Raw genomic sequence first — 23,575 nt, forward strand, 5'->3', positions numbered from 1 at the left:
ACAGAGCTAGGAAGAGGCAGACGCAGGATTTGGACCCAGGCAGTCTGGCTCCAGAGCCCTTGCTCTGAAGGGTTCAGTGGCAGCATGTGGGCTTGAATCTGGGTGGTCTGCTGCTTCCCAGCCATCTTTGTGGCCGAGCTAGTCCGGGTCCATAGACAGGCAGCTTTCTTGGCAATTGACGACCTGGTCTCCCCACATCTCATGGGTGAGGACTCCCTAAACCCAGCCAGCTGCCTGTGTGGCACATCAGATAATGACACCATCCCGGAGTCCCCAGCATGTGGCTGGACCAGACCTGAGGTCAGCCTCATGCCCCAGAGACCGTCAAGCTCCCCTTACCCAGAGGGCACACTCTCACAGGGCATCTCACAGGACAGGGGCCCCACCGAAGGTACCGCCATGCCAGTGCTCCAAACACACCAGGCAGGGTGGGTCCCTGGGGGTTCATTTCTTCCACCAGGAGCAGGATGGCGTGGTGGATGGAACCTGGGCAATGGATCGGATAAACCGGTTTGAATCCTGGCACACAGCAGGTGCACAATACACCCCTGGCTATCGGTACTAATAATGGAAGTAGTGAGAGCCGTCATCTATGAAAGAATGGGAGGAGTTCCCATTCTTTCATTCATTTAACAAATAGTTTTCAGGGCCTGCTAGACATTGAGATAGAGGCATGAACTCCCTGCCCCCATGGAGCTTACATCCTAGTGGAGGAAGCAGAATTAACAAGAAAGATAAGCACAATAAGTTAGATATGTTAGATTGTGATCAGTTCTATGGAGAAAAGTTAAGCAGGGAAAGTGGAAGGAGTTTCCATTGGAAATGCAATGGTTCGGAGGTGACACTGGAGCAAAGCCTGGAAGGAGGTGAGGGAGAGAGCCACGTGGACAAGAGCGTCGTGTTACAGGTAGAGGCAGCGAGCTACCGGCGGTTCATGGAGCACCGACTGTCTGCTGTGGACGGGGTGTTACACTGGGGGTGGGTGGCACGTGGGTGCTGAGAGGAATCAGACACTGACCTGCAGACAGACGCTCCCATGTCACAGGAGACTCCCGTGCAGGTCAGGGCGAATCTGGCACTGTGGGGCACAGCGGGAGACAGGGTGCGCCCCAGGAGGGGCGGGAGAGGGGCTTCCCAGAGGAAGAGGTACCTGAGTGGGATTCTAGAAAGCCAGGCTGGTGGGGACGGGGTCGAGGATGGTGGGCAACACTGACAGGTACATCCTCTCGAGGAGTTGGAGCTGTTTATGGCCCTTTGCCAATTTGGGGACAGAGTTGGGGGGAAGGTGTGGGATGGATAACAAGGATACAATTAATTAATTAACTCCAGCTGAACAGGCCCGAGACTTGCACTTTTGGGGGCTGGAGATCAAGGAGGCTTCCTGGAAGAGGTGGCCTTGGAGCTGGTCCTAGCAGACAGGCGCAATGCTGCTAGATGGAGATGCAGAGACGGCCTTTGCTGGTGTAGTCCGATGCCCCGGGCCAGGCGCAGTGCTGTCAGGAAGCGCCTCTGATGGGGCAGCTCCGTGGGTGTCCAGAGCCCTGGGGAGAGGGTGGCTGTCCCCCTTCTCCAGGCGGCTTGTGGCTCTGCTCCCCCACCCGACCCCCCAGGAGGAGGAGGTGCCGTGGCGCTGATGGAAATGCAGAGGCTGGGCTGCTGCGGCCCAGCACTGTCACCACGCTCTCCCTTGCACGCTGGAACCTGACACCCTGACCACTGAGGCATAAAAAACAGAGAATTGGAAGGCTCAGCCTGTCAGGCTGGGAGTGGCCCCCAGAGAGGCCAGAGGAGGAGCGCATGTGTGCGTGCGCGCGTGTGCGTGTGTGTGTGTGTGTGCGCGCGCGCGCATGCCCTGCCTGCAGTTGCCTGTGGAAGTGGGGAGGAGGCTGGCTGGGCCCAGGGGGTGGGAGCGGCTGGCCTTCGGGCCTGCTTTATTGTTCCTGCTGCACCTGGTGGAGACCTGGGGCCCCTACATTTGGGCCGAGGCCCCCAGAGAAAGAGCAGTGCTCCAGGTCCTGACTTCTGGCTGGCTGTCCTTCTAGAGGCTCCTGCCCTTCCGCCCTTTGGCATCCCTAACAAGAATCCATGGAAGCATGGATGGTGCCAAGGGTGGTCTCATGGGGCTGTGTGACTCCTGTCACCACTGCCAGGGTTGGGCCCACATGCTCTGTAACCAGTAGCCTAAAAAGCCACTCAACAGCCAGCTACCTACACAACTGCTGCCAGGCACTGGGGCTCCCACACCGCAGGAGCTCCAGCCACAGGGAGGAGACAGGAGGGGCCTGTCCTGCTACAGAGCCAGGGCAGCAAGGTTTGAGGGCAGGGATTTTGAGCTCCTCTCCTGACACTGGCTAGTGGTAAAGAGGCTCTCCTGTGGCTGGAAGTGAGGGCACAAGGAAGTGCCAGACACAAGCATCATGGCTCCACGAACAGCTGGGCAAGAGTGAACCATCCTCAATTACCACTCTGCCCGCCCACACCCACTGCTCTCTCCACCTGGCGCAGCTTGCAGCTCTTGGTCCTTTCCCCATGCCCAGAAGGCCCCACCCAGTCCCTCTTCTGTGCTCCCCGAGCCCTTCAGCTTGTCCCTTATCTCAGCAAAGTGCTGGGGGCCTGAGTTTATGTCTCATCTTCCCCACTGGACTGAGGCCTGGGGAGCAGTCACCTCTGGATTCACAGCACAGAGGTCTAGACTAGAGTTGGGGTCATCTTTGGCTTCCCAGTCCAGAGCCACTCAGGAAACACATGGGAAGTGGCACTGCATCCACACTCGGGTCCTGGAGTGGCCTCTGTCAGCGCTGAGAACCAAGTCCCAAGCCCCAGACTGCTTGGTTCTCAGCAGTTGTATAGGTAGCTGGCTGTTGAGTGGCTTTTTAGGCTACTGCTGAGAACAAAGCAGTTGGGCCTTTGGACTTGGGTTGGGTGAATCCAGGCTGTTTTGTGAGAGACCCTGGGCATCAGTCTTCCCATCTATAAAATGGGCCAATAACCCCAGGGAACACTTGGCACATGGTAATCCAATGGTACACATGTGAGAGGTTGGTATTCAATCCCACTAATAAGAAAAAGGTTATAGGGGAAAATGTAGACAATGCCAATGACAGCTGTCCACTTGATAAGGGGGTGGACCGGACTTGCCTTTATTGGTTACACAAAGTACCCATAGTTTATGAAAGAGGCAAATGCCATTGGCATTTTCCGAACCTGACTTGACATTTGGTTCCTGTTTCTCTCCCCACCCACCACATGCAGGGAGTGAGTTTTCCGGGAGCCCCTACAGCCACCCTCAATATCCCTCGTACAACGACTCCTGGAGGTTCCCCAACCCGGGGCTGCTTGGTGAGTACTGGCGGAGGCCCTGTGGGGCCCCTGAGCCATCGGCTGCCCCATTGGGCCCCCTCGTTGGGCCAGGGTCCCTCAATATCCTCAGGTTCAATCACTGAGGTGGGGTGGGTAGCTCTCCCCAGATGCTTGCAACGTGGGAGTTGTGATGGGGCTTCAGGACAGTAAACACCACTCCAGCCCTGCTTGTGCCCTCAGCCCTCCCCCAGATGTTTTAGTGGATAAGGGAAAATGGCACAGAAGGGGAACAGATTTAAAAAGGCCACTGAGGGAGAAAGAGAAAGGTAGGAAAAGTGCCTGCCCAAGAGTAACATATTTCTTAAGAATCATTGAATATTTTGGTGAGAAATCTCTAAATAAGAGCAGCCAGGAGACCAACTTGGATTGATTGGTAGTGGCTATCTGTCTTGGTAAGGACTCTGAGGCATGGATATTGATTAGTGATGTCTGCCATGGACACCACTAGAGCCAGCTCCATTAGAAATGGGTTGCCCTGTGGCTGAAGGCCTGCCAAGTCATGCCGTTCCGAGCTCAGCTGGTGCCCAGACTCTGCCCAGGCCTCAGACTGCAGATGGTCCATGGCTGGGGCCAGCCTGATCTGTGTACATCGTCAAAGATATTTGGGCCACCCCAAAGACCAAGCAGGGCTAACTCAGCCCTCAAAAGGCCAAGGAGAGCCCTTTGTTTTGTTGCAATGAACTTACATGAGACCAGCTGGTGAGTGCCAGCTGGAGCTGAAGGTTCTGGAGCATGAAGCAGGGGCTCAGGGCTCACAGATGTCACACACCCTGGGGGCAGAGCCAGTGAATCAGCCTGCAGGCAGCAACACCGATCTTTCCCCAGCAGTCAGCTGAGGAATTTCCACTAAGGTCAGGCATGGAAGGGCCTCTGAGACCATCCAGGTTTATCTGTACAGCTTAACAAGGCCTGCTTAATTAAGAACCTGTTAATTCCCTGGATCCTGAATTATTTCAGGACTGAGAAACATAGACTTTATCAAAAATGCAAGAACTTGGTGTCTTCAAACTCAAGTTGCTAGGCATGGGTCTGCGAAGGAGGCCATGAAATCACAGCCTTGGCCCCTTCCCCAACCTGCTTTGGTGATTAGGACAGACAATGACGTAGACACCATCCCTTCCTGGCTGCAGTCCTTCCATGCGTTTGAGCCTTGGGCCACCCAAAGCATTTTGGTGTAGCATGCAAAACTTCAGGTGAAATAAGGAACAATGCCAACTAGCATTCCAGGCCCTGTGCCTGAATATTTCGTTTTATAGCAGACTGGGTTCTTGCCATCTGTGGCTTCCTGGAGGGGCTGAATCTGTGGACTGATTGCTCAGACTTCTTTTTTGGTTTTGGTAAAAATTACTTCTAGGTATGAAGTAAGGTCTCCGCTTACTTAATGCTTTTCCTTAAACAACCCCCCTGAGAGGCCCTGGGTTCTGAGTTGGCCCAGTTGTCAGTGTCAGGAGGCAAACGCTGACCCTGAACCAGAGTCTTTCGGCAGGGGTTGGGGTGGAGGGATGGGTCAGGAGGCCTGAGCCTGGGAGCCGCTCCCTGCAAATCGACCTCATACAGAGCCCTGGTCCCAGCGCTGCTGTGAGACCCACAGGGGATGTGGCACAAAGGAGGCCTGGGCCAGGCTGCAGGAGGGGTTCCTTGTGATGGGGATATGACCCCAATGAGGCCATGTTGACCTAGGGCCTCCACATATGGCCGTGTACTGCCCAAGGGGACAAGTGGGGGCTGAAATCGAGCCCATGCATGGCACAAAGCACCAAGCCCTGGCACAGGAGTATGCTGCTTTTTCTAATTTTTATGAGGTATCTGATAGGCTTATTTGCCTGGGAGTTCAAGAATCAGAGAAGTGAGCTTGCCACTCAGGCAAGCATAGCAAAGGGATGGAGTAGGAGGTAGGGCCACAGGTGGGGGACCTTGAATGCCACACTGAGAAGTCTGCACCTGATTGTGCGGGCAGCTAGGACCCCAAGGGGGTGTCATGGGGAGGAGGGGACTAGACCACATCCGAGGCCTTTGCTGCTCAAGCTGGAGTGAAATCCAGTTCATATCCCCAATTATATGCGTGGACTATGTGTCTGGTGTGGAAAAGTTGTGGACAATGTCCCAGGGAGCTCACAGGCTGGGGGTGAGAGAGCCTCAGGCAAGTGTATCTGGGCTGGGATGTGCTCAGTGACTTGAGGGCGGCCAGAACCAGTGTGGAGAAGAGGAAAAAGAATCAAAACTCTGTTCATCTAAATGAGCACTTGCTAATTGTTCAGGCACTGGGCAAAACCCTTCATGGGGGTTACCTCATTTTATCCTATCAACAGTCCTAGGGGGCACAAGGTATCAATATTATCTTTACAGATGAAGAGAGTGAGGCTCAGAAAGGTTAATTAACTTACTTGAGGTCACACAGCATGCAGGGAGCAGAGTGAGAACTCAAACTCCCGTCACTCTGACTCTAGAGCCTGTATTCATAATCAGTGTGTGATGTGGTACTCTTACTTTTCCTGACCAATTCAGTCTGAACAGTACTACAGCCAGGAAAAGAGGCTCACCTCTCCATAGTAACAAGCCTAGGAGTCCCAAATACTCAGACCTTGTATGCCATGAGAACAGCGCTGATCTATTTTTGAAAGCCAGGTTATTGTATTTATCTGTCAGGCTTTCAGTTGCAAACAACAGATTCCACTCTGGCTGGTTTAAGCAGAAAGTGAATTTATTAAGGAATATTGGGGGCTCCCAGAATCTCCAGGAGGACCAAAGAGACAGGCATGGGACACACAGCCAGGAACAACACCAGGGCTGCTCTAGCATATACACCTCCACTGTTGGTACCGGCAAGCAGCCCGCTCTGTGCTACTGCTTCAGCTGGGGTGCTTGAGAGCTCTGCCCTGCCTCTGTACCCACCTCCAGCAGGTAGAGGCTGTCAGCCCACTTCCTCAAGCTGCTCCCCTCCCAACTGAGGTCAAACTCAAGAGATTCTAATTGGCAGGGCCCAGGTGACGCCCCTGTGCCCTGGCAGCAAAGGCAACTGGGAGAATGAGTTCTGACTTCTAACTCAAAGAGGCAGGCCTCATACCACAGAAAACTCTGCAAACGCAAGAAAAGTTTAAGCAATGTTGGGCTGTTACAAACATGAGAAATGGCCCCTGCTCTGCCCAAGTCTGTAACCTGGGGAATCACGGTCAGGTCATCAACCAATCTGGGCCTCAGTTGCCTCAGGTGTAAAATGAGGATAGTGGCCACTGGCAGCTTCATTCAAGCGGGAGCTGAACCCGATGCTCTCTTGAGGCCCAGAATGCGGTGATCCCACTTTCCTGAAGATGAGTGAGATGCCAGGCTTGCTCTGCCATAGTCTTGCAAATAAGTTCCAGGCCCGCTCCCATCTACCAGCCTGCCCTTCCCCCAGTGTCTTCAGGGCTTTAGCTGAAAGACTCCCACTGGGCTGGAGAAGTAGAGCATTTCTGCTACTTGGGGAGGGTGCCAGCGGGGAAACCTGCTCTGAGGTGCCTCTGTGCTCTGCTAGATCAGTGGGAGCTGTGGAAACAGGTGGGACCCTCACAGACCCTGCCCACACCTGGATGGGCAATGCCACCTAACGAAGCTGCAGGAGAGCCTCCCTTCCCGCTGAGCCTCCTCCCCAGGAGCTGCCTGCGGTCTGCCCACGCCCAGCCCAGCCAGGGTGGCCGGGATCCAGCATCCCATTGGGGCCCCGGGCAGGCGGGGCGGCGAGCTGGTGGCAGGAAGAAAGGCCGCCGCGGTCAATTAGGATTAGAACCGGAGCGCCTGTGGCCACTGTAAAGGGATTAGAGAGCGAGTAGGAGCCCGGAATGACTGTGTCAAGAAGTAAATTGATGATAATGTGAATTAGAGAGGAAAAATGACAGAAGAAAGGACAAGTTTATTCTAGATGGAGGTCTAATGGGCACCAGGAAGACAGAGCGCGTTGTGAGGTGATGTTTTCATTTCTCACGGTAAATGCAAGCGTTTTTGATTTTTGCCATGGGGCCCTCGCACTGGGGTCGCTGGACAGCCTGGCCAAGAGATTAGGCTTTGAGAGGGAAGCGAGTCGGAGCCCAGGGTGAGAGCTGGCCCCTGGGAAACTCTGAGGCCCAAGCCAGGATTTCCCGTCCCTCATTTGCGGGGGCAGCCCCTGTGGTTTTCCTGCTCCTGTGCCATTCCCAGGCCCACGGGGCTGGCCCTCACATCACACACACACACACACACACACACACACACACACACACACACACACACACACACACACACCCGCTCTCACCTGGGCCCTGAAGGCAGGACGCAGGGCTGGCACTGCAGATACTCTGTGGGTGACTGGCCCCCTCCCTCTCACCTGGGCCCTGAAGGCAGGACGCAGGGCTGGCACTGCAGAGACTCTGTGGGTGACTGGCCCCCTCCCTCAGGAGAGAGAGCAGAGGAGGCTGCCAGGCGTCTGAGTCAGGGCTCCGGCCAGGGAGGTGACAGAAGGCAGCAGAAAAATCCATCTCTGGGAATACTTCAGCATGGCACTGGTGTCCATACCTTCCGGAACAGCACAGCAAGGCACTGCCTGCTCCCCCATCGTCACTGCTGCTTGAGCCATTACTGCCTTCCTGGGGGCTGGAGAGGGAGAATTATACCCACTACATGGGGCTGGGTTTGGAGGGGCGGTGGCACATGCTAATCCTGCCCTCTTGATTACCTCCTAGCAGCATGACCCTGGGCAAGCTACTTATTCTCTCTGTGCATCAGTTTCCTCATCTGCTAAATGGGGGCAATACTAGTGCCTACCTGTAGAATTGTTGTGGAAATTAAAAGAGTGAAAGTATATAAAGGGCTTAGAAAAGTGTCCATTTCCAGAGCACCTTCACATCCTTACCTCGTGGTGCCCTCGTATAGCCCCACTGTGACCCCGCTTTTAGAGATGAGAAAACTGAGGCTCAGGGGAGTGAAGCCACTTGTCCAAGTTCACTCAGCCAGGAGCGATAGAGCCTGACTGGCAATCTTCAGGCCTTGGTGCCCAGTTATGGCATCTGGGAGAATTGCCAGGATTGGTTTGGATTTGGGTGAGATTTCAGAATAAGTATGAGTCACCTCCCCTGGGGAATTAAGAAGCTTACCACTCCTGCCCCAGCAGACACGTGGTCTACAGTGGCTGACAGGACCCCAGCTGCTATCCACTTGGATAAACACGGCCCTCCGACATAGCTGTACAGGCTGTGAACTGTGTCATGGCAGAAAGAGTCCTGAACTAGGGGCCGACAACCAGAATTCCAGGCCAGGCTCTAGCCCTGAGAGGCTCTGTGGCTTTGGGCACATGAGTGGTCCGTTGAGCCTCAGTTCTACCACCCCCAGCCCCACCTGTAAAAGGAAGAGATGGCCTAGTGTCTCTAACTTCTGTGGTTCTGAGAATCTGCTCGTCCCCTTGAGCCCCCCAGACCCTTTTGTCCCTGGAGAGGAGTTTGAACACAGAGCAGGGCTCTGGCAGGCCTCATCCAAAGCATGCAGTTAAAGAGAGCAGCCCCGAGACAGTGGGAAGAACCCAGCATCGGTACAAAAGGCCCCACACTGGCTCTGTCTGGAGGTCACAGGAAGCAGGGCTGCCCCCTGCCCTTCGCCCACGTACTCACCTATCCAAATCTTCATGTCCTCCAAGTTCAACCCAACCTGCTTCCTCCAGGAAGCCTGACCCTGCCAGAATAATCTTGCATTCCCAGAGCTCTTTTCCCAGAGCTCTGATCCCCCTCCTGACTCTGAACGTTGGCCTGCGTTTGTTCATTATTGCCCAGTGCTGCACCCAGTAGGGTTGGAAAAGAAATGAATGAATGGGCAGGGTCTTGACTACTGTTGGTTCACTCAGTGCTGTTGCTCATCTTCTCAGCAAACCTAGCCGAGCACGTGCCATGTGCCGGGCTCCAGGCTGGGGGCGGGCGACGGACACCGAGCAGAGCAGAACCCAGCCCCTGCCCGTGTGGGGCTCTCCGTGCAGGCGAGGGGGAAGGAGCACAGGAAGAGATGATCAGAGCCCGTGGCCAGCCTGCAGCACGGTGTGGGCTCAGGACAGGGGGCATCCCAGAGGAGGAGACAGGGGCTCTCGGACTTGAAGGAGGCGGCACTATTCAGCAGACAGGAAAGGGGGTGAAGGTGCAGCCAACGTGTTCCAGGCAGGAGGCAGAGCGTGGAAAAGGCGCGGAGGCGTGCGAGTTGGATAAAATGGGCTAGCTCTACCTGCCCCGTAGGATGAAATCAGACAACGTGTGTAAAGCACATGGCAAGGTGGGGCACAAGTGCTCAGCCTGTGGTAGCTGCCATTAGGCCTCTGGTATATTTGAGATGGCTGCAGAGTGTGATTTTGCAGGAGCGGGGGGCCTGGGAGTGAGCCAGAGGGGTGGTGGTCCTAGAGGGAAATCCAGAGGTCGGCAGGGCTAGGTCACAAAGCTTCCACAGGCCAGACTACGAAGTGATGACTTTTCATCATCTTGCTCAGAAACCGGCAAACTTTTTCTGTAAAGGGCCTGATAGTACATATTTTAGGCTTTGCAGGTCGTGTGGTCGCTATTGAAGTACTCAGCTCTGCAGTAGCAACATGAAAGCAGTCACAGACAATACAGAAAGGGATGGGCAAGGTTGGGTCCCAGTCAAACGTTAATTACTGAAACAGGCAGCGGCGCGGGGCGGGAGGGGGGGCGGGGGGCGGGTGGATTTGGCCCCGGTCTGCCCACCCCAGCTCTAGCTGGTGAGGGGGCCCTGAAACCTATGACCAGGCAGCGGCCATGATCAGGGACTGAGATCTTGGTGAGAGAGGACAGTGGCCTGGACTGGGGGAGGGGGAGGAAGGGACAGAGGCAGGGGACACTGGTGGAAAGGGGACCCCCGGTACGGAGCTGGGGGCACAGGGTCTCCCTCCAACCTCCGTGGCCTCTTCTGTCTCTTCCAGGCTCCCCGTACTATTACAGCGCCGCTGCCCGAGGAGCCGCCCCACCCGCAGCTGCCACGGCCTACGACCGTCACTGACCCCAGGAGCCAGGCAGGCGCCAAGCACTTATGACACATATCACTGAAGGCCATAGCCTCCCAGCCCCCTCCAAACACAGCCAGAGGGGCCCAATGAGACCGTCCCCCAGCAACCCCCCACTTGCCTGAAACTCCCTCCCTGTTTTCCTGCCAGGGATTCTGGGCTTCTATGGTAGGACTGTTGGACTTTCTAGACACCCGTCCATTTCTAAGAGTCAGTTGATGAGCTTCTCCTGATGTGACTGGGTCTCCACAAACCAACAGACTGCTCTGCAGACAACTGCAGCCCCAGCCCAACCTGCCAGCCCCCTAGCTGTCTGACCACCCGCCCGTCTTCCTGCCCCAGGCCTGGGAAGGAGAGTTTTTGCTTTTGTTGCTTCAACAGCACCTGTGTAAATACCTTATTGCTTTTTTGTGGGCCCGAGGGTCCAACTGAGCAGACTGCCCAGCCATTATGCATCCAGCACTCCCGCTGTGTCACAGGATGACTTAGACCTGTGCACAGAGCATCCCCTCTGCTCTGGGTGCCCCCTGAAGGTGGGTTTGGAGATGCCCTTGAGACTAAGGATGCCCACCCCCAGGCCCCAGCTCCCTGCTCATTGCTACTTCTTTAATATCTGGACTAAGAGTCTCATTGGGTTGGCTTTGCTCTAAGCACCCCCCACCCCAAGACCCCTCCCTGGCTTCCTGCCCCCATTTCCCTGGGCCCAGTGCAGTGCGAGCAGCTCTTTTCCATATCAAAGGACTCAAAAAGAACTGTCTAGGAGATTCCTCAGCTACTGTTTTAAAGTAAGATGTCATCCAAGGTGCTGATTGCATTGTGGACTTGGAATGTTAGGGCTGGACGGGACCCAGGAGATGATAGTCCAAGGCGGGCCTGAGGCTCTCCAGACCCCCAGCCCCTGGAACCACTGAACTGAACTGGGATGTGTTTTCTGAGGTGTGCCCAGGCTCAAATCACATTGGACACCTACCATGGACACTTCTCCCGCCCTCCAGGATGCCGGTGAGTGGATTCTGGGCAAGCCTGTCCCTGCCACATAGACAGTGATTAACAAAAAGGACTTTGCCTGGACCAAGGACCACAAACACCTACAGCAGTCAGCCAGAACTTCCTGACCAGCCCCTCCCCGGCCTCATGGAGCCTAGTATGCAGCTAGGAACAGAGGTGCTCTGGTGGGGGCGGATGCCTGACTTGCACAGTGGGTATCTACCTGTTGATGCAAGGGGCTGTGATGGTCAGGGCCATGGCCAAGGGCCTCGGGAGCCTGGAGTGGGAGCTGGGATAACTCACTGTGGGCTGGAGTGGTCAGAAAAAGCCACCTGGGAGGATCTGGGGGACAGAGGAAAGCTTCCTGGAGAGGAACAGGACAGGCAGTGAAGAATTGGTGTGTGAACTGGGAATGGTTTCGAAATGGAGGTACCAGGGCCACCATCTCTTTGCCTGGGGCCTCAACTCCTTGCACAGTATCTCTTGCCAACTCAGAGCAGACAGGTAGAGGCCCCATCCAAACATGGGCTGAATTACCACAATGACAGTGGACTTGGCCCTCTCCTGTGACAGTGTGCCTGATGTCTGCATGTCACCAAGCTGGCAGAGAGCTGGGGCAGAGAGAGCCCGCACTTGAGGTTATCAGGCCTAAGAGGTCTTGTCCTGGCCGCACCTCTGCCTGCCTTGCTGTGCGTCCTCAGGCAAGACCGTTCACCTCTCTGAGCCTCAGCTGCCTTGGTAGAGCAGGGTCCCCTGCAGAATTACCCGACAGCTCTCTCCTTCCCTTCCTTTCTCCCGGGGCGCTGAGGCTGTGACACGGGCCTCTGGGCAAGCCCTCCACGTCTGAGCAGGCATAGTGGGGCACCGGAGTCCTGCTAATGTTCGGACCAAGTGAAAAACAAGAACACCTAGGGGGGTGAAACTCAGCTTTGAGGAAGACCTAAGTCAGCTCCCCTTAGGGTAAACTGAGGCCCAGCTTGGGGATGCCCAGGACCATGCAGGGAGACAGAGCGGACCTCCTCTGGCCACCACCAAGTATCCCCCCGCCCCACAATGCCCCTACAAGGTGGTGGGATAGAAGAAGAAACCGAGGCTTAGCAAGGTGGAGTCCCCAGGCAGTGACTGGTGGAGGTAAGGCTGGGACTCGGCCCCCTGACCCCTGGCATGTAGCGATGCTCTCATCCCTGGGGCAGGAAGTCGACAGTGAGGGCAGCAGGAGATGGTTCTGGGCCACCACTTCAGGCGAGGTGTCCTGGAGCTGCTAGAACTGCCGAGGAAGCCCAGTCACCCAGGGCAGCAGTGGAGTCAGTGAGCTCACCGCAGGCACACCCACCGCCCTGGAACCTGCTGTGCCAAGAAAGGAGGCAGCTGGGTCCAGAGCTCGCCTCCGGGAGCCCAGATGAACCAGCTCCAGCCTCCACCTGCTGGGCAAGGTAGGAGCAGATATGTTACCTGGACCCTCCCACCTTCCCTCCCTTCCAGAGAAAGTGGTGGAGTCTGGGGCCTGCAGCATCGGCCTCTTGGCCTCTGGCACCCACATCCTTGGATCCTGATGCTCCTATGGTCTCAGGCTGTTGGGAGGAGGTCAGCCTTCCGTGAACCGGCTACCTAAGGCGCACACCGTCCTTCCTCGGCAAAGCCCACCTGGCCCCAAGTGCACCACTCTCCCCATCCTGTTCCTCCTCCTGACCTGTGATGAGCTCCCTCCATGCCTTTTCTCTCTCCCCTGAGGCTCTGCAGGTCCTCAGATTGCACTTATATCGATTACTACCACTTGATTCCTGGGCTGCCAGGCAGAAGCACAAGCGCACACAGACACATGTGCATGTTGCCACACATGTACCTGCTCTCACCAGCTGCGTTCCCCGTGCTGCCCAAGGAGCTTCCTGGGAGCTTGGAGAGGAAGGTTCCAAAGGACACAAGCCGTTGAGTAGATGCCAGAGAATTCTGAAGGAAAACACAAGGCCAGGGCTTTCACCAGCATTGTGGCAGGAGGCCTGGGGCATTCCTCCATGGGCCTTCAGCCCTGTGTTCCAACTCTTTTTGAAAAGGACATTGTAGATTTTACGAAAATTTTTCATACCATTAGTCTATCTGAAACCAAGAAAAATTTGATGACATATCAAACCCAACATCCCTTTCCCAAGGCGCCTTAGTTAGGGTTAGCCCTTTCATAACTGATGTTTGTATGGTGCTTTGCAATCCTTGACCATCCCATGGGGCAAAGATCACAATGCCCATTTTATAGATGGAAAAACTGAGATTTAAGACTCACATGGCAAGATAGAGGTAAAGAGAATTCTCAGATTTCCAGGCCTCATTCTCTCCAGATTCATGCTCCTGTCATGGGCATGTGTGGCTTAGAAACACCCTTCAGTCCCCTAGAAACCCCCAGACCTGCAATGAGGAAAGAAAAAACAGAGACTCAGAGGCTGGCCTGACGTAGGGGCCAGGGGGTTGGTAGCTTTGCTGGTCCAACTTGATTCCCATTAACACTGAAAACTGCAGAGTTTTTGCCAGATTCACACCAACTCTTCTGAGGTTTCACCCCGACTCATTCCCTGCTGTGCCTGAGACTCAGAGGGAGTTGGAGCTTATCCAAGGCCACAGCACAAGCCCTGACAGGGCCTGGACGTGGGCCCAGCTCTGACTCCCAGGGTCCAGGGCTCCAGCCTCATGAGCTGTCCCCACACTCCTCTTGTCTTTGTCCTTCTTGCTGTGGAACAGACTTCAAATCTGGCTGTGACAATACGCAGCAGGCCCCAGATTCGGGCCATCAGGGGTGCCCAGAGCCCTGGGAAGCACAGATCACTATCTCAAGGGCCCTGGACCAGCTGCTTCCCAGGCCAGGCAGGTGGGGTGACCTTGCCGCTTCTGCAGGGCACTGGCAGCCTGGGCAGTGGGGGCTTGCCCTACCTAGTGGCATTCAAGTGTGAAAACTTTTAAAAAGCTCTGTCAGCCAAAAAAAAAAAAAAGTCTGTGGGTAAAATTTGACCCACGGGTCAGCTTGTGACCCCCATTCTTTGTCCAATGTCTCCTTTCTTCTTCACCTCCTTGTCCTTCATTGCAGATGAAGGACAACGGGGGAGATGGGAGCTCAGAGAGGTAAGAGATGAGGTTCAAGTTGTCCAGCAAGTCAGTGTCAGGAACAGGCACCCCCAGTACATACTCTCTCCCTCCCACACTCTGGGCTCTTGCAGGCTTTTGGGCTTTGCAGGCGGGACGGGTAGACCGGGATAGGGGACTGTTGGCTTCAAGGGGAGGTCAGTGCTGCCAGTGTCTTTCACATGCCCAGGGAAGAGCCCCAGATGTGGCCACAGGGCACTGAGGGATGAAATCTCTTTATGAGAAGTCACATCCCAGAGCGTCTGCCCTGCCTTGGCAGCCTCTGACTCCAGCCACCCCTTTCTGGATGACATTTCAGTTAGAATTTAGCTCCAAGCCATGGAGAGCAAATCTTAAAAACAAGCCAAGCACTCCTGACAAATACCTGGAAACAAGATATGTCTGAGACACAACTGCCACAAGGGTAGAGGAAAAATCCAGGCCCCTGGATAGGCCAGGCCCAGGCCAGAGTGGGTGGATCCACAGCACGGGGGCTAGACCAGCTCCCCGGCGGCCCCGCTAAGAGGAGGCTCTGCGGCCTTGGCCTCTCACCCATCCAGGAGCCCGCCTCTGACGGTTTCCAGGCACGCACACCAGCGCTCCTGGAGAATACATTCCTTTAGTTCTTTTGGCCTCGGAGAGGTCCAAGGCAAGTGCATTTCTTAAAAGGTAACAAAATACATTACTGGAAAGTTGGACAGTCCGGCCATGACTCCTAGCCTGCATTCTGCCCCACCTCCTGGCAGCCCCTTTGGCCCCTTGTCCCCTATTGTCCCCGTACCTCAGGATTTCCTCTTGCATATTCATGGCAGAGCCGAGGTGTCGATCCACCTTCCCCACTGTCAGCGCGGCTGCGCCTCCAGAGTGGAGGCCAGGTCCCAGGGGGCCGACTGGGAGCGAGCCCCTTGCCTGCCCGCTCTCCTGACCAGGGACCTGCAGCTTCTCTGACACGGGCTGCTTGCCAGGAGCAGGCAGGCACCAGCCTATCTTTCATTCACTGTAATTTCTCAACACTGGGGTCCCGTTCCTGGACCCCCCGGATCAAAGGGGACCTCAGGGTCACGTCCCTGCCATTCTAGAGTTTCAATCCACATGTTCCCAGGGGTCCTGTTTAGCTCATCTCCAAGTTAAGGGTACACATAACTACCAGTCAGTAAGTCTATTCTTCTTCCCACATCTTAGACCCCTGAGCCACATGAGGAGAAAATGCAGCAGTTTATCTATTTATTGAGGGAATCTTGATGAATTGTAAAAGGGAGTCAGTCTCAGGTGGTATATTTGGCCTCTGGGCAGGAGGGAGAGGGCAGGAATCCTGCCCTTCAGCTTCGGGCAGCTCTGAGCCTGGCAGGGAGAGAGAAGTGTGTGGAACAGCAGGGGGAGGGACCCCTTGGGAGTTGTGTGCCTCCCTCCCTGACTCTGAGGCCTGGCTGGAGGAGGCCCAGCTGCAGCGTCACCCATCCCAACCTGGGCTCACCCACTCCTGCAGCCAGAGGGGCCCCTCATCCCCACAATTGCCACGCTCGTGACCACATCCCTCATCTTCTCCAAAAGCACCATTAAGAACAAGTGATTTTCGATGATGGATTTTTGATTTACAAATGGTGCATTTCCCTTGGAGTGGAACAGAAAGGAAACCATTTAATGGCTCCCTTATTTTCAAGCATGAATACATTTTAATGAAACTATTTTATTGTATTTGAGGAAATGGAGAGTTGAACATTCCAACCAATCAATAGCCAATTAATTGCTATAAAGCTAAAAAGAAAATAAATAAGTCCTGAGTCTATTTTAAACACCCTGCAAAGCTCAGAGCCTCCAAATCTGGCCTCCCCCTCCACACGTGCCCAGCTGAGTGTACACACGCACGCACAGGCATGCGCACCCCGACACCTCGGACGTACTTGAAACTCAGAGAAAGCACTGAGTCTCCTCATGCCAATTCTTGCCTGCTCTTCTCACCTTTGGTCAGAGGAGATGAGCAGACCTGGCAGCAGCCTATCCCGGGGCTCAGGAAGAGGCAGGCCCATGCCCTGGTCCCAAGCCGCCAGCACGGTGTGGGGTAGCGGGCAGTGAGGCCACACTTCTCGGCCCCAGCTTCCGGGCCCACAAGTTTGGGCCAAGAGTGGAAATCTGACTCGGGTTTTGCCCTGACTCTTGCTGGAAGATGCTGCCCTGGTTTTTCAGTCTCTAGTGGCCTTGGACATGGAGTATTTGTAGAAATGCAGATTACATTGCAAATGGAACTCTTTGCCAGGAAGACACGTGGATTTTGCTTTTCATTCTTTGAAACAGTTGACTTTGTCTTAGGGACTGACCTTCCAGCATCAAAGAAATACATATCTACTGTTACCGCCAAAGTTTGTGATGCCTGCATAGACGCTTACTTGTAAAAAAAAAAAAAAAAAAAAAAAGTACAAAAAAAAAAAAAAAACCACAATTGAATTGCCTTTGAAAGTGGGAGATGATCTGTCTCCAACAGATTGAAAAAAAAATGCTTCTTAAAAATGTGTATGTTTTGTATTCTTTTTTTCTAGTAGAAAATAATTGACTTGAAATATTGGTGGTTTTTTTTTTTTCTTAGTGATGTGTGTTGCTTTTGTGTGTAATAATATTTGAATGTAATTACAGCAGTGCCAATTTGCCAAAGATGTTGGACATATTTTTCTTTCGTTGGGAGGAGGGCAGGGGCTGGGGGTGGGACTTGGGAGAAAAGAGGGGTGGGATTTTGGTTTCATTTTTAACTTTTTTTCTTGTCAAACCTGGAATTTGTGGTTTTATTCTAAGTTAAATGGTTGACTGCAACACATTTATTTTAGGTTAGTTGGAGAAACCTGCAATAAGATTGGCGTAGTTTCAATATCTGTGTGTCTTTTCATGAGTGACTGTTACTTGTGAAGAATTGATTTTATGTAACCTTTATGTGAGATAATTATTTGTAAATATTTGCCATAATTTTATTGGTTCCTAAAATAAAAGTAATTTTTTAAGTTCAGAAAAAGAATTTGATCTCATTTGTTTTTACAACTTCATAGATGGTCTTTTACAACTTTGACAAAGCCCATTGGGCTTGTGGGGAGTTTTATTGGCTCTCCTGATAAAATCAGGGTCAGAACAAATCCGTGCAGCTAGAACGGTGTGCTGTGGCTTTGGACTGTGGCCCGGGCAGGGGCAGGAGAGGCAGATTCCCCACCCTCGAGAGGTTCCAGGCAAGCAGCCGTGGCAGTGGAGAGTGATGGTTGAGCCCCCCGCCGGATTTGACTTCTGGCTCTGATTCACTGGCTGGGGATCCTTGGCTGAGTTCTGTAACCTCAATTTCATTAGCTCCAGAATGGTCAGTAACACCCACCTCATTCATTCATTCAACAAAGAGTGGTTGAGCATCTATTCTGTCCCCAGCACTAGGGACACAGTGGAGAACTTGACAAACAAGGACCCTGCTAACGTGAAGCTTATTTTCTAGGGGGTTCTCGTGAAGGTTAACATGCACGAGTATATGCTCAGTAATGGTGCGTGCATGCAAACATGCTCTTAACCTTGATCTGGGTTGAATCTTTAAGTTGCCTGGAACCTAAGCAGTCTGGGCGCTTCCCACACCTCTAATGTGCAGCAGCGCTCGGAAGCCGCTCGTGCCAGGAGACCAGAGCCCAAGAATCCACGATCCTTCTGTGGGAGGTGCCCTGCCCCTACGCCTTCAGAGCTGAGGGTTTTGGCTGCACGGGAGCCTGGGGTGGCTTTCCATCAGGGGGCCGGGCAGCTACAGCCCGAGCCCTGCCCCTGCTGGGCGGTGTCAGTCTGCAAGGGCAGGCAGGGACCGCTGCACCCGTTGGCACAGTGTGTGCGACGCAGTAATTGCCAGAGATGGAGTGGGCGAGTGACCGCGTGGGGCCGTGGGCTGCGACTCATTCATATTTAATAAAGCCGGCTGAGCGGCCTCCATTCATTTTGGCAATGGATGGTGACGGAGGTGATTCCTGAGGGAGAGAGAGAAAGAGAGATGCCGCGCGGAGAACTGGTCCAGCTCCTCTCCTCCCCACGCTCAGGACTGAGAGGCACAAACTTCAAAGCGAAGCAGCGGCATTTGGGAACTGAAAGCTGGGCTCCAAACCTAGGGGAACCGGTGAGGCAGAGCTGTGCTTTCGTCCCTGAGGCTGCAGAACCTTGTCCCTGACTCTCCTGGGACAGAGAGGAGACACCTCTGCCCTCCTCATGGGGCACCAGTATCTGCAGTAACCAGGGCATGTGCCACCCCCTCATGACGCAGGATGGAGGTCTCGGGCCAGGCCTCCGGCAGGGAGGGTGGAAATGCCACCCTGAACACGCTCAGGCATGTTCTGTCTCCAGCAACACCTCTGCCCTCAGCGACCATCACCAAGAGAGGCAGAGCAGATGCCTGAGGCCTGCCATGTGAGGCTTAAGCCTCAGGCCCATTTGTTCCTCAAATTTTCACTGCAGCCAGGTCCCATGCTGGGTGATGGGGACAGAGGTGACCCATTGGGAGGATGAGATTACACCTGGGCCGTAAAAAAGGTGGAGGGATAAAGGCTCCTAAGAGCCGGGGCTGGGGGTCTCAGCTCCAGTTCTTGATGGTCAGTTTGCTGATGTGAGCCTTCTCTTAAATTCTAGGGACCTTGGTTTCTTCATCTGTACAATGGGTATAAACCTTATAACATTTACTTGGAAGATGTTATGAGGAACATGTTATGCATTGTGTGAGATTTTTTATTTTCTCTGCCACAAAGAAATCAAAATTTTACATCCAAAGGTCAAACTCTAGTTGGAAGATTCTCTGAGCCAGGCTTAGTGCTAGATGCAGGAGGAGGATTGCTATAGACTGAATGTTTGTGTTCCCCCTAAAATTCGTATGTTGAAACTTACTCTGCTTTGTGATGGTGTATGGAGGTGGGACCTCTGGGAGGTGCTTAGGTCATGAGGGTGGAGCTCTCATAAATGGCATTAGTGCCCTAATAAAAGAGACCCCAGAGAACTTCCTTATCCCTTCTACTATATGAGGACATAGGAAACAGATCCTCACTTGACACTGTATCTACCAAGGCCTTGATCTTGAACTTCTCAACCTCCAGAACTGTGAGACATAAATGTTTGTTGTTTAAGCCAGCAGTCCCCAACCTTTTTGGCACCAGGGACCAACGGTTTCATAGAAGGCAATTTTTCCACGGATGGACGGGGGTTGGGGGGGAGGGATGGTTCAGGGGGTAATGCGAGCGATGGGGAGTGGCAGATGAAGCTTTGCTCGCTCGCCTCCTGCTGTGCGGCCCGGTTGCTAACAGATTGGTACCTGTCCATGGCCTGGGGGTTGGGGACCCCTGGTTTAAACCACCCAGTCTGTAGTGTTTTTGTTATAGCAGCCCCAACAGGCCAAGACAAGGGTGGAGTACAGAAATGAACCAACAAGGAGCCTGCCATCTGGGGCAGGTGATGTGCATATTTTAATTCCAGGCAACGTGACCAGTGCCACCTATGGGTGGAGCAGACAGTGAGGTGTAGGCTCAGAGCGGGGATTCCATTCATTTGGGGGAAGGGTGATCAGGAAAGGCTTCCTGGAAGAGATGGTTTTTGAGCAGAGCTGTGAAGGGTGGGCAGGATTCCAATAAGAAATTTTAGGGAAAGTAGGAAGGAAAGGCATTCCAGGCAGCAGGGACAGTGCACAAAGCCCCAGGGTGAGAATAGGGGTGTGTCAGAAAGAGACAGTAGACAGTTTACCTCTGACTTAACTAGGCACTGTGGCCTTTCCCCCACGTTGCCTTCAGGGGCTCTGTGGGTGCCACTGGGTCAAAGGTAAGGGCTAGACTGGGTTCAGGTCATTTCCTAGCAGATAGGATTGCTTAAGGAGGAGGAGGCAGTGGCAAGTGCAAGCAAAGGGTGAAGACTCCTTGGAGGCTGCAGAGGGGGTGGGAGCAGGCGGACTTCCAGCCCTGCGAATCTAGCAGCCTCTGGACCTCCTGGCCAGCTGTGTGGTGATGGGGTAAAGGGACTCTTCTGGCAGCCTTAGCACTGCAGTGGCCTCGCCCATACGCGATGCAACAGCTGTCTCTGGGAGAGATACATGGTCCACATAGCCCGAGGAGAAGGGGGTAGCCACCACTTGGAGCAAGTCAGGAGGAGGGCCCCCTGCAGGACACACAGCCAGTGTGAGTTTGGACCACTGGGGGCATTAGCAGCTCAGGTGATCTTATTTCTTTTGCTAATCTGTATATCCTGATTTTTCTTAGTGAATATGCATTATACACAATGTAAAGATAATTTTAAAAAATTCACGTTGCTATCTTGACTCGGTATCACCAGCAGACTGTAATGGGAGCCTTTGCAAGCCCCACTTCAGACCAGCTCTGAGGGCATTTAGCAGAGGGCCGACCTGTATTAGTCTGCTAGGGCTGCCATAACAAAGTACCACAGAATAGGTGGCTTAAACAGTAGAAATGTATTGTCTCACAATTCTGGAGGTGGGGAAGTCTAAGATCAAGGTGTCAGCAGTGTTGGTCTCTCCCGAGGCCTCTCTCTTCGGCTTGTGGATGGCTGACTTCTCCCTGGGTCTTCACATGGACTTCTCTCTGTACTTGTCTAATCTCTTCTTATGAGGACAATAGTCCTATTGGATTAGGGAGCACCCTAATGATCATTTTAACTTATTTACCTCTTTAAAGACCCTATCTCCAAACACAGCCACATTCTCAGGCACTAGGGTTAGGACTTCAGCATATGAATTTGGGGCCGTGGGGTCGGGGGCATAGTGGGCGGACACAATTCAGTCCACAGCATCACCTGAGAAAAAAGAGACCCCCAGACCCAAGCCCAGCCTGGATGCGCCCTTCACACATCAACTCCTCCTTGGCCTGTCCAGTGCCACCTCTGTCCAGGGACGTCTGCCCCTGTGTGTCCAAACCTCCACACAAGCCAGAGGCTCTGTTTCCCAGATCTCAACTCCCAGTGTAGCCCCTAGGAAGATCCTTACCTCACATCTTACATTCAGATAAATCCCTGGTAGGTTAAACAAATACTTTTAATTTTTTAAAATAAAACTAGGGGTTTATAGATAAATATATCTCAAATCTCCATATGGAATGTGACTTTATAAGCTTATAAAGAAATGTCTTAAGGGAAAAAGTAGAAATATTTGACTGTTTCTCTTCTTTTACTTTTATATATACAGAAAAAATTTTTTTAACAGAAACAAAAGACAAATAACCTGGGAAAATAAACCTATGAAATGTGAAGAGGTGCAATGCCCTTAATATATGAAAATGCTGTATGCAATTATATGAAAAATACTATTATCTCGAAGAAAGAGAAATGGGTAACAGACATGCATAGATCACTCATAAATGAAGTAATACTAAATATTAGTAAATGTCCAATCCAAGATTAGAAGAAAACATGATTCAACGTCACAAAGATCTTTTTTAAATACCCAGTTTGGGTGAGGGTGCAAGGAAATGGGCGCTCCTCCAGGCTGCCTCTGGGCTGTCCGACAGTACGAGGCCACAGCTGCCTGTTGATTGCCAGGCCTGGGTGCTGGCTCTGGGGATACCCAGAGGAGCAGGGACTCTAAAAGAGCACAGCGGGGCTCTTGCACCCAGGTCTGCCTACTCCCACTCCCAGGTCTGTGGTTTTCCCACTAGGCTGGCTGCCTGCAGTCACAGGATGACGTTTACAGCCCAGGTCAAGTAGGGAACATGGCGTTTCAAGCCCAATGGTGTCATCTGGAAGGGCACGCGCAGCAGAGGTTCCCACATTATCCACAAACGTGTAAATATCGCGACGGCTCGTAATGTAACCAAGAAAATCACTTCCCGTTGTTTCCCTTTCAGTGATATTTTCTGCTTGGCTGAGTTTGCTTAGCACACTGGAAAGGCCAACTCATCAGTTCTTGTTGTTAATCAAGAGCAGTAATTGTCCGAGTTCAAAGCCTCCTGACTTAGACTCTGCTGAATAGGATAACAAGTTCCAAAAATGCTAAGTAGTAGTTTCTGTAAATGGGCCTTTTTAATAGAGAAGGCCCAGAAGAAGGTTTGGAAAGAAAACCTTTCTAGAAAGTGGAATTAAAACATTGTGCATACTTTATAGAGCAGGGCAGATAAACTCCTGAAATGCCCAGAGGTTCTTAAAGCATGGACGATGTGGGCGCAGACTCATTTCCTCATTTACTGTGTGAACTTGGCGTATTGGTTAAGGCGATGCCTGCTGATGTAGCAAACATGACCCCTACCTTCAGTGTCTTAACAAAATAGAAGTCTGTTTTTCACTTACACAATGGTTAAGTGTGGGCGTTCCTGGTAGACAGGCAGCCTTCCACAAGGTGACTAAGGGATCCAGGTTCCTTTTATTTTTTGGCTCTGCTATCTTTAAGGTATGGCCTCCAAGGTTATCCTGTTTATCTGCATCAAGCTTGCAAAGAAGGAAAGAGCATGGAGGATCATGCCTTGGGAGGTTTTCCTTTCCATTCACATTCAATTGCCCAGAACCCTGTCCTGTGGCCACACCCAATTGCAAAGGAGGCTGAGAAATGCCGTCTAGCTGTGTGCTGATGAAGAGGAAATGGGCCTGGGGACAGATAGCCAGGCTGTATCTTTACGACACGTGAATTCCAGAGAATTTCAACCTCAGCTTCACCCAGTTCTTTTCTACTAACTCTGGGGCAGTGAAGGACAGATAGGCTGAAGCAAAAGAATGGCTGAGCCATGCCCAGCTGTGCCATGCCCAGCTCCCTGCTCCTCACCTTTGTCCTACCCTCAGTTGAACTCAAACTGACACCAGACTTGGAGGACAAGTGTATTCCTGGCCTGAAGAACTGACGGTGTCCCACGTCTTGTCATCAGCAGCTATGCTCCTGGTCCACTCTGATCTTCTGCCCTGCTTCTAAATACAAGACTCTTTGGGTTGAGTTGTGAACGATAATACCTACTAGCATTTATTGAGCACTAACTGTCTCCCAGGCACTGATGCTTAGTGGACTTTTTCCTGTTGTTCCAAAAATTGCATAGCCAAAGCCCAAAGTTGAAGCTAAAAGTTCATGGAGCCACTAACAGTTGAGTCCAGTCACCTCCTGCAGTGCTGAGAGGTGACAATTCAGAGAATGGACCTGACTGCCCAGTACCACTCCCCTAC

At 53.0% G+C, this 23,575-nt stretch overlaps 1 protein-coding gene across 1 annotated transcript in view; it reads left to right on the forward strand.

Moving 5' to 3' along the window:
- The window catches only part of PAX5 (paired box 5), a 171,539-nt gene extending 161,183 nt beyond the window's left edge, over nucleotides 1-10,356 (forward strand). The window contains exons 9-10 of the mRNA XM_061201136.1: nucleotides 3,253-3,339; nucleotides 10,280-10,356. Coding sequence (XP_061057119.1) covers nucleotides 3,253-3,339; nucleotides 10,280-10,356 — 164 coding nt within the window. The remainder of the gene's footprint in view (nucleotides 1-3,252; nucleotides 3,340-10,279) is intronic.
- The last annotated feature ends 13,219 nt before the right edge of the window (nucleotides 10,357-23,575 follow it).

The sequence above is a fragment of the Eubalaena glacialis genome, chromosome 9 (genome assembly GCF_028564815.1).
Source record: "Eubalaena glacialis isolate mEubGla1 chromosome 9, mEubGla1.1.hap2.+ XY, whole genome shotgun sequence".
In the NCBI taxonomy this organism is placed as follows: Eukaryota; Metazoa; Chordata; class Mammalia; order Artiodactyla; family Balaenidae; genus Eubalaena; species Eubalaena glacialis.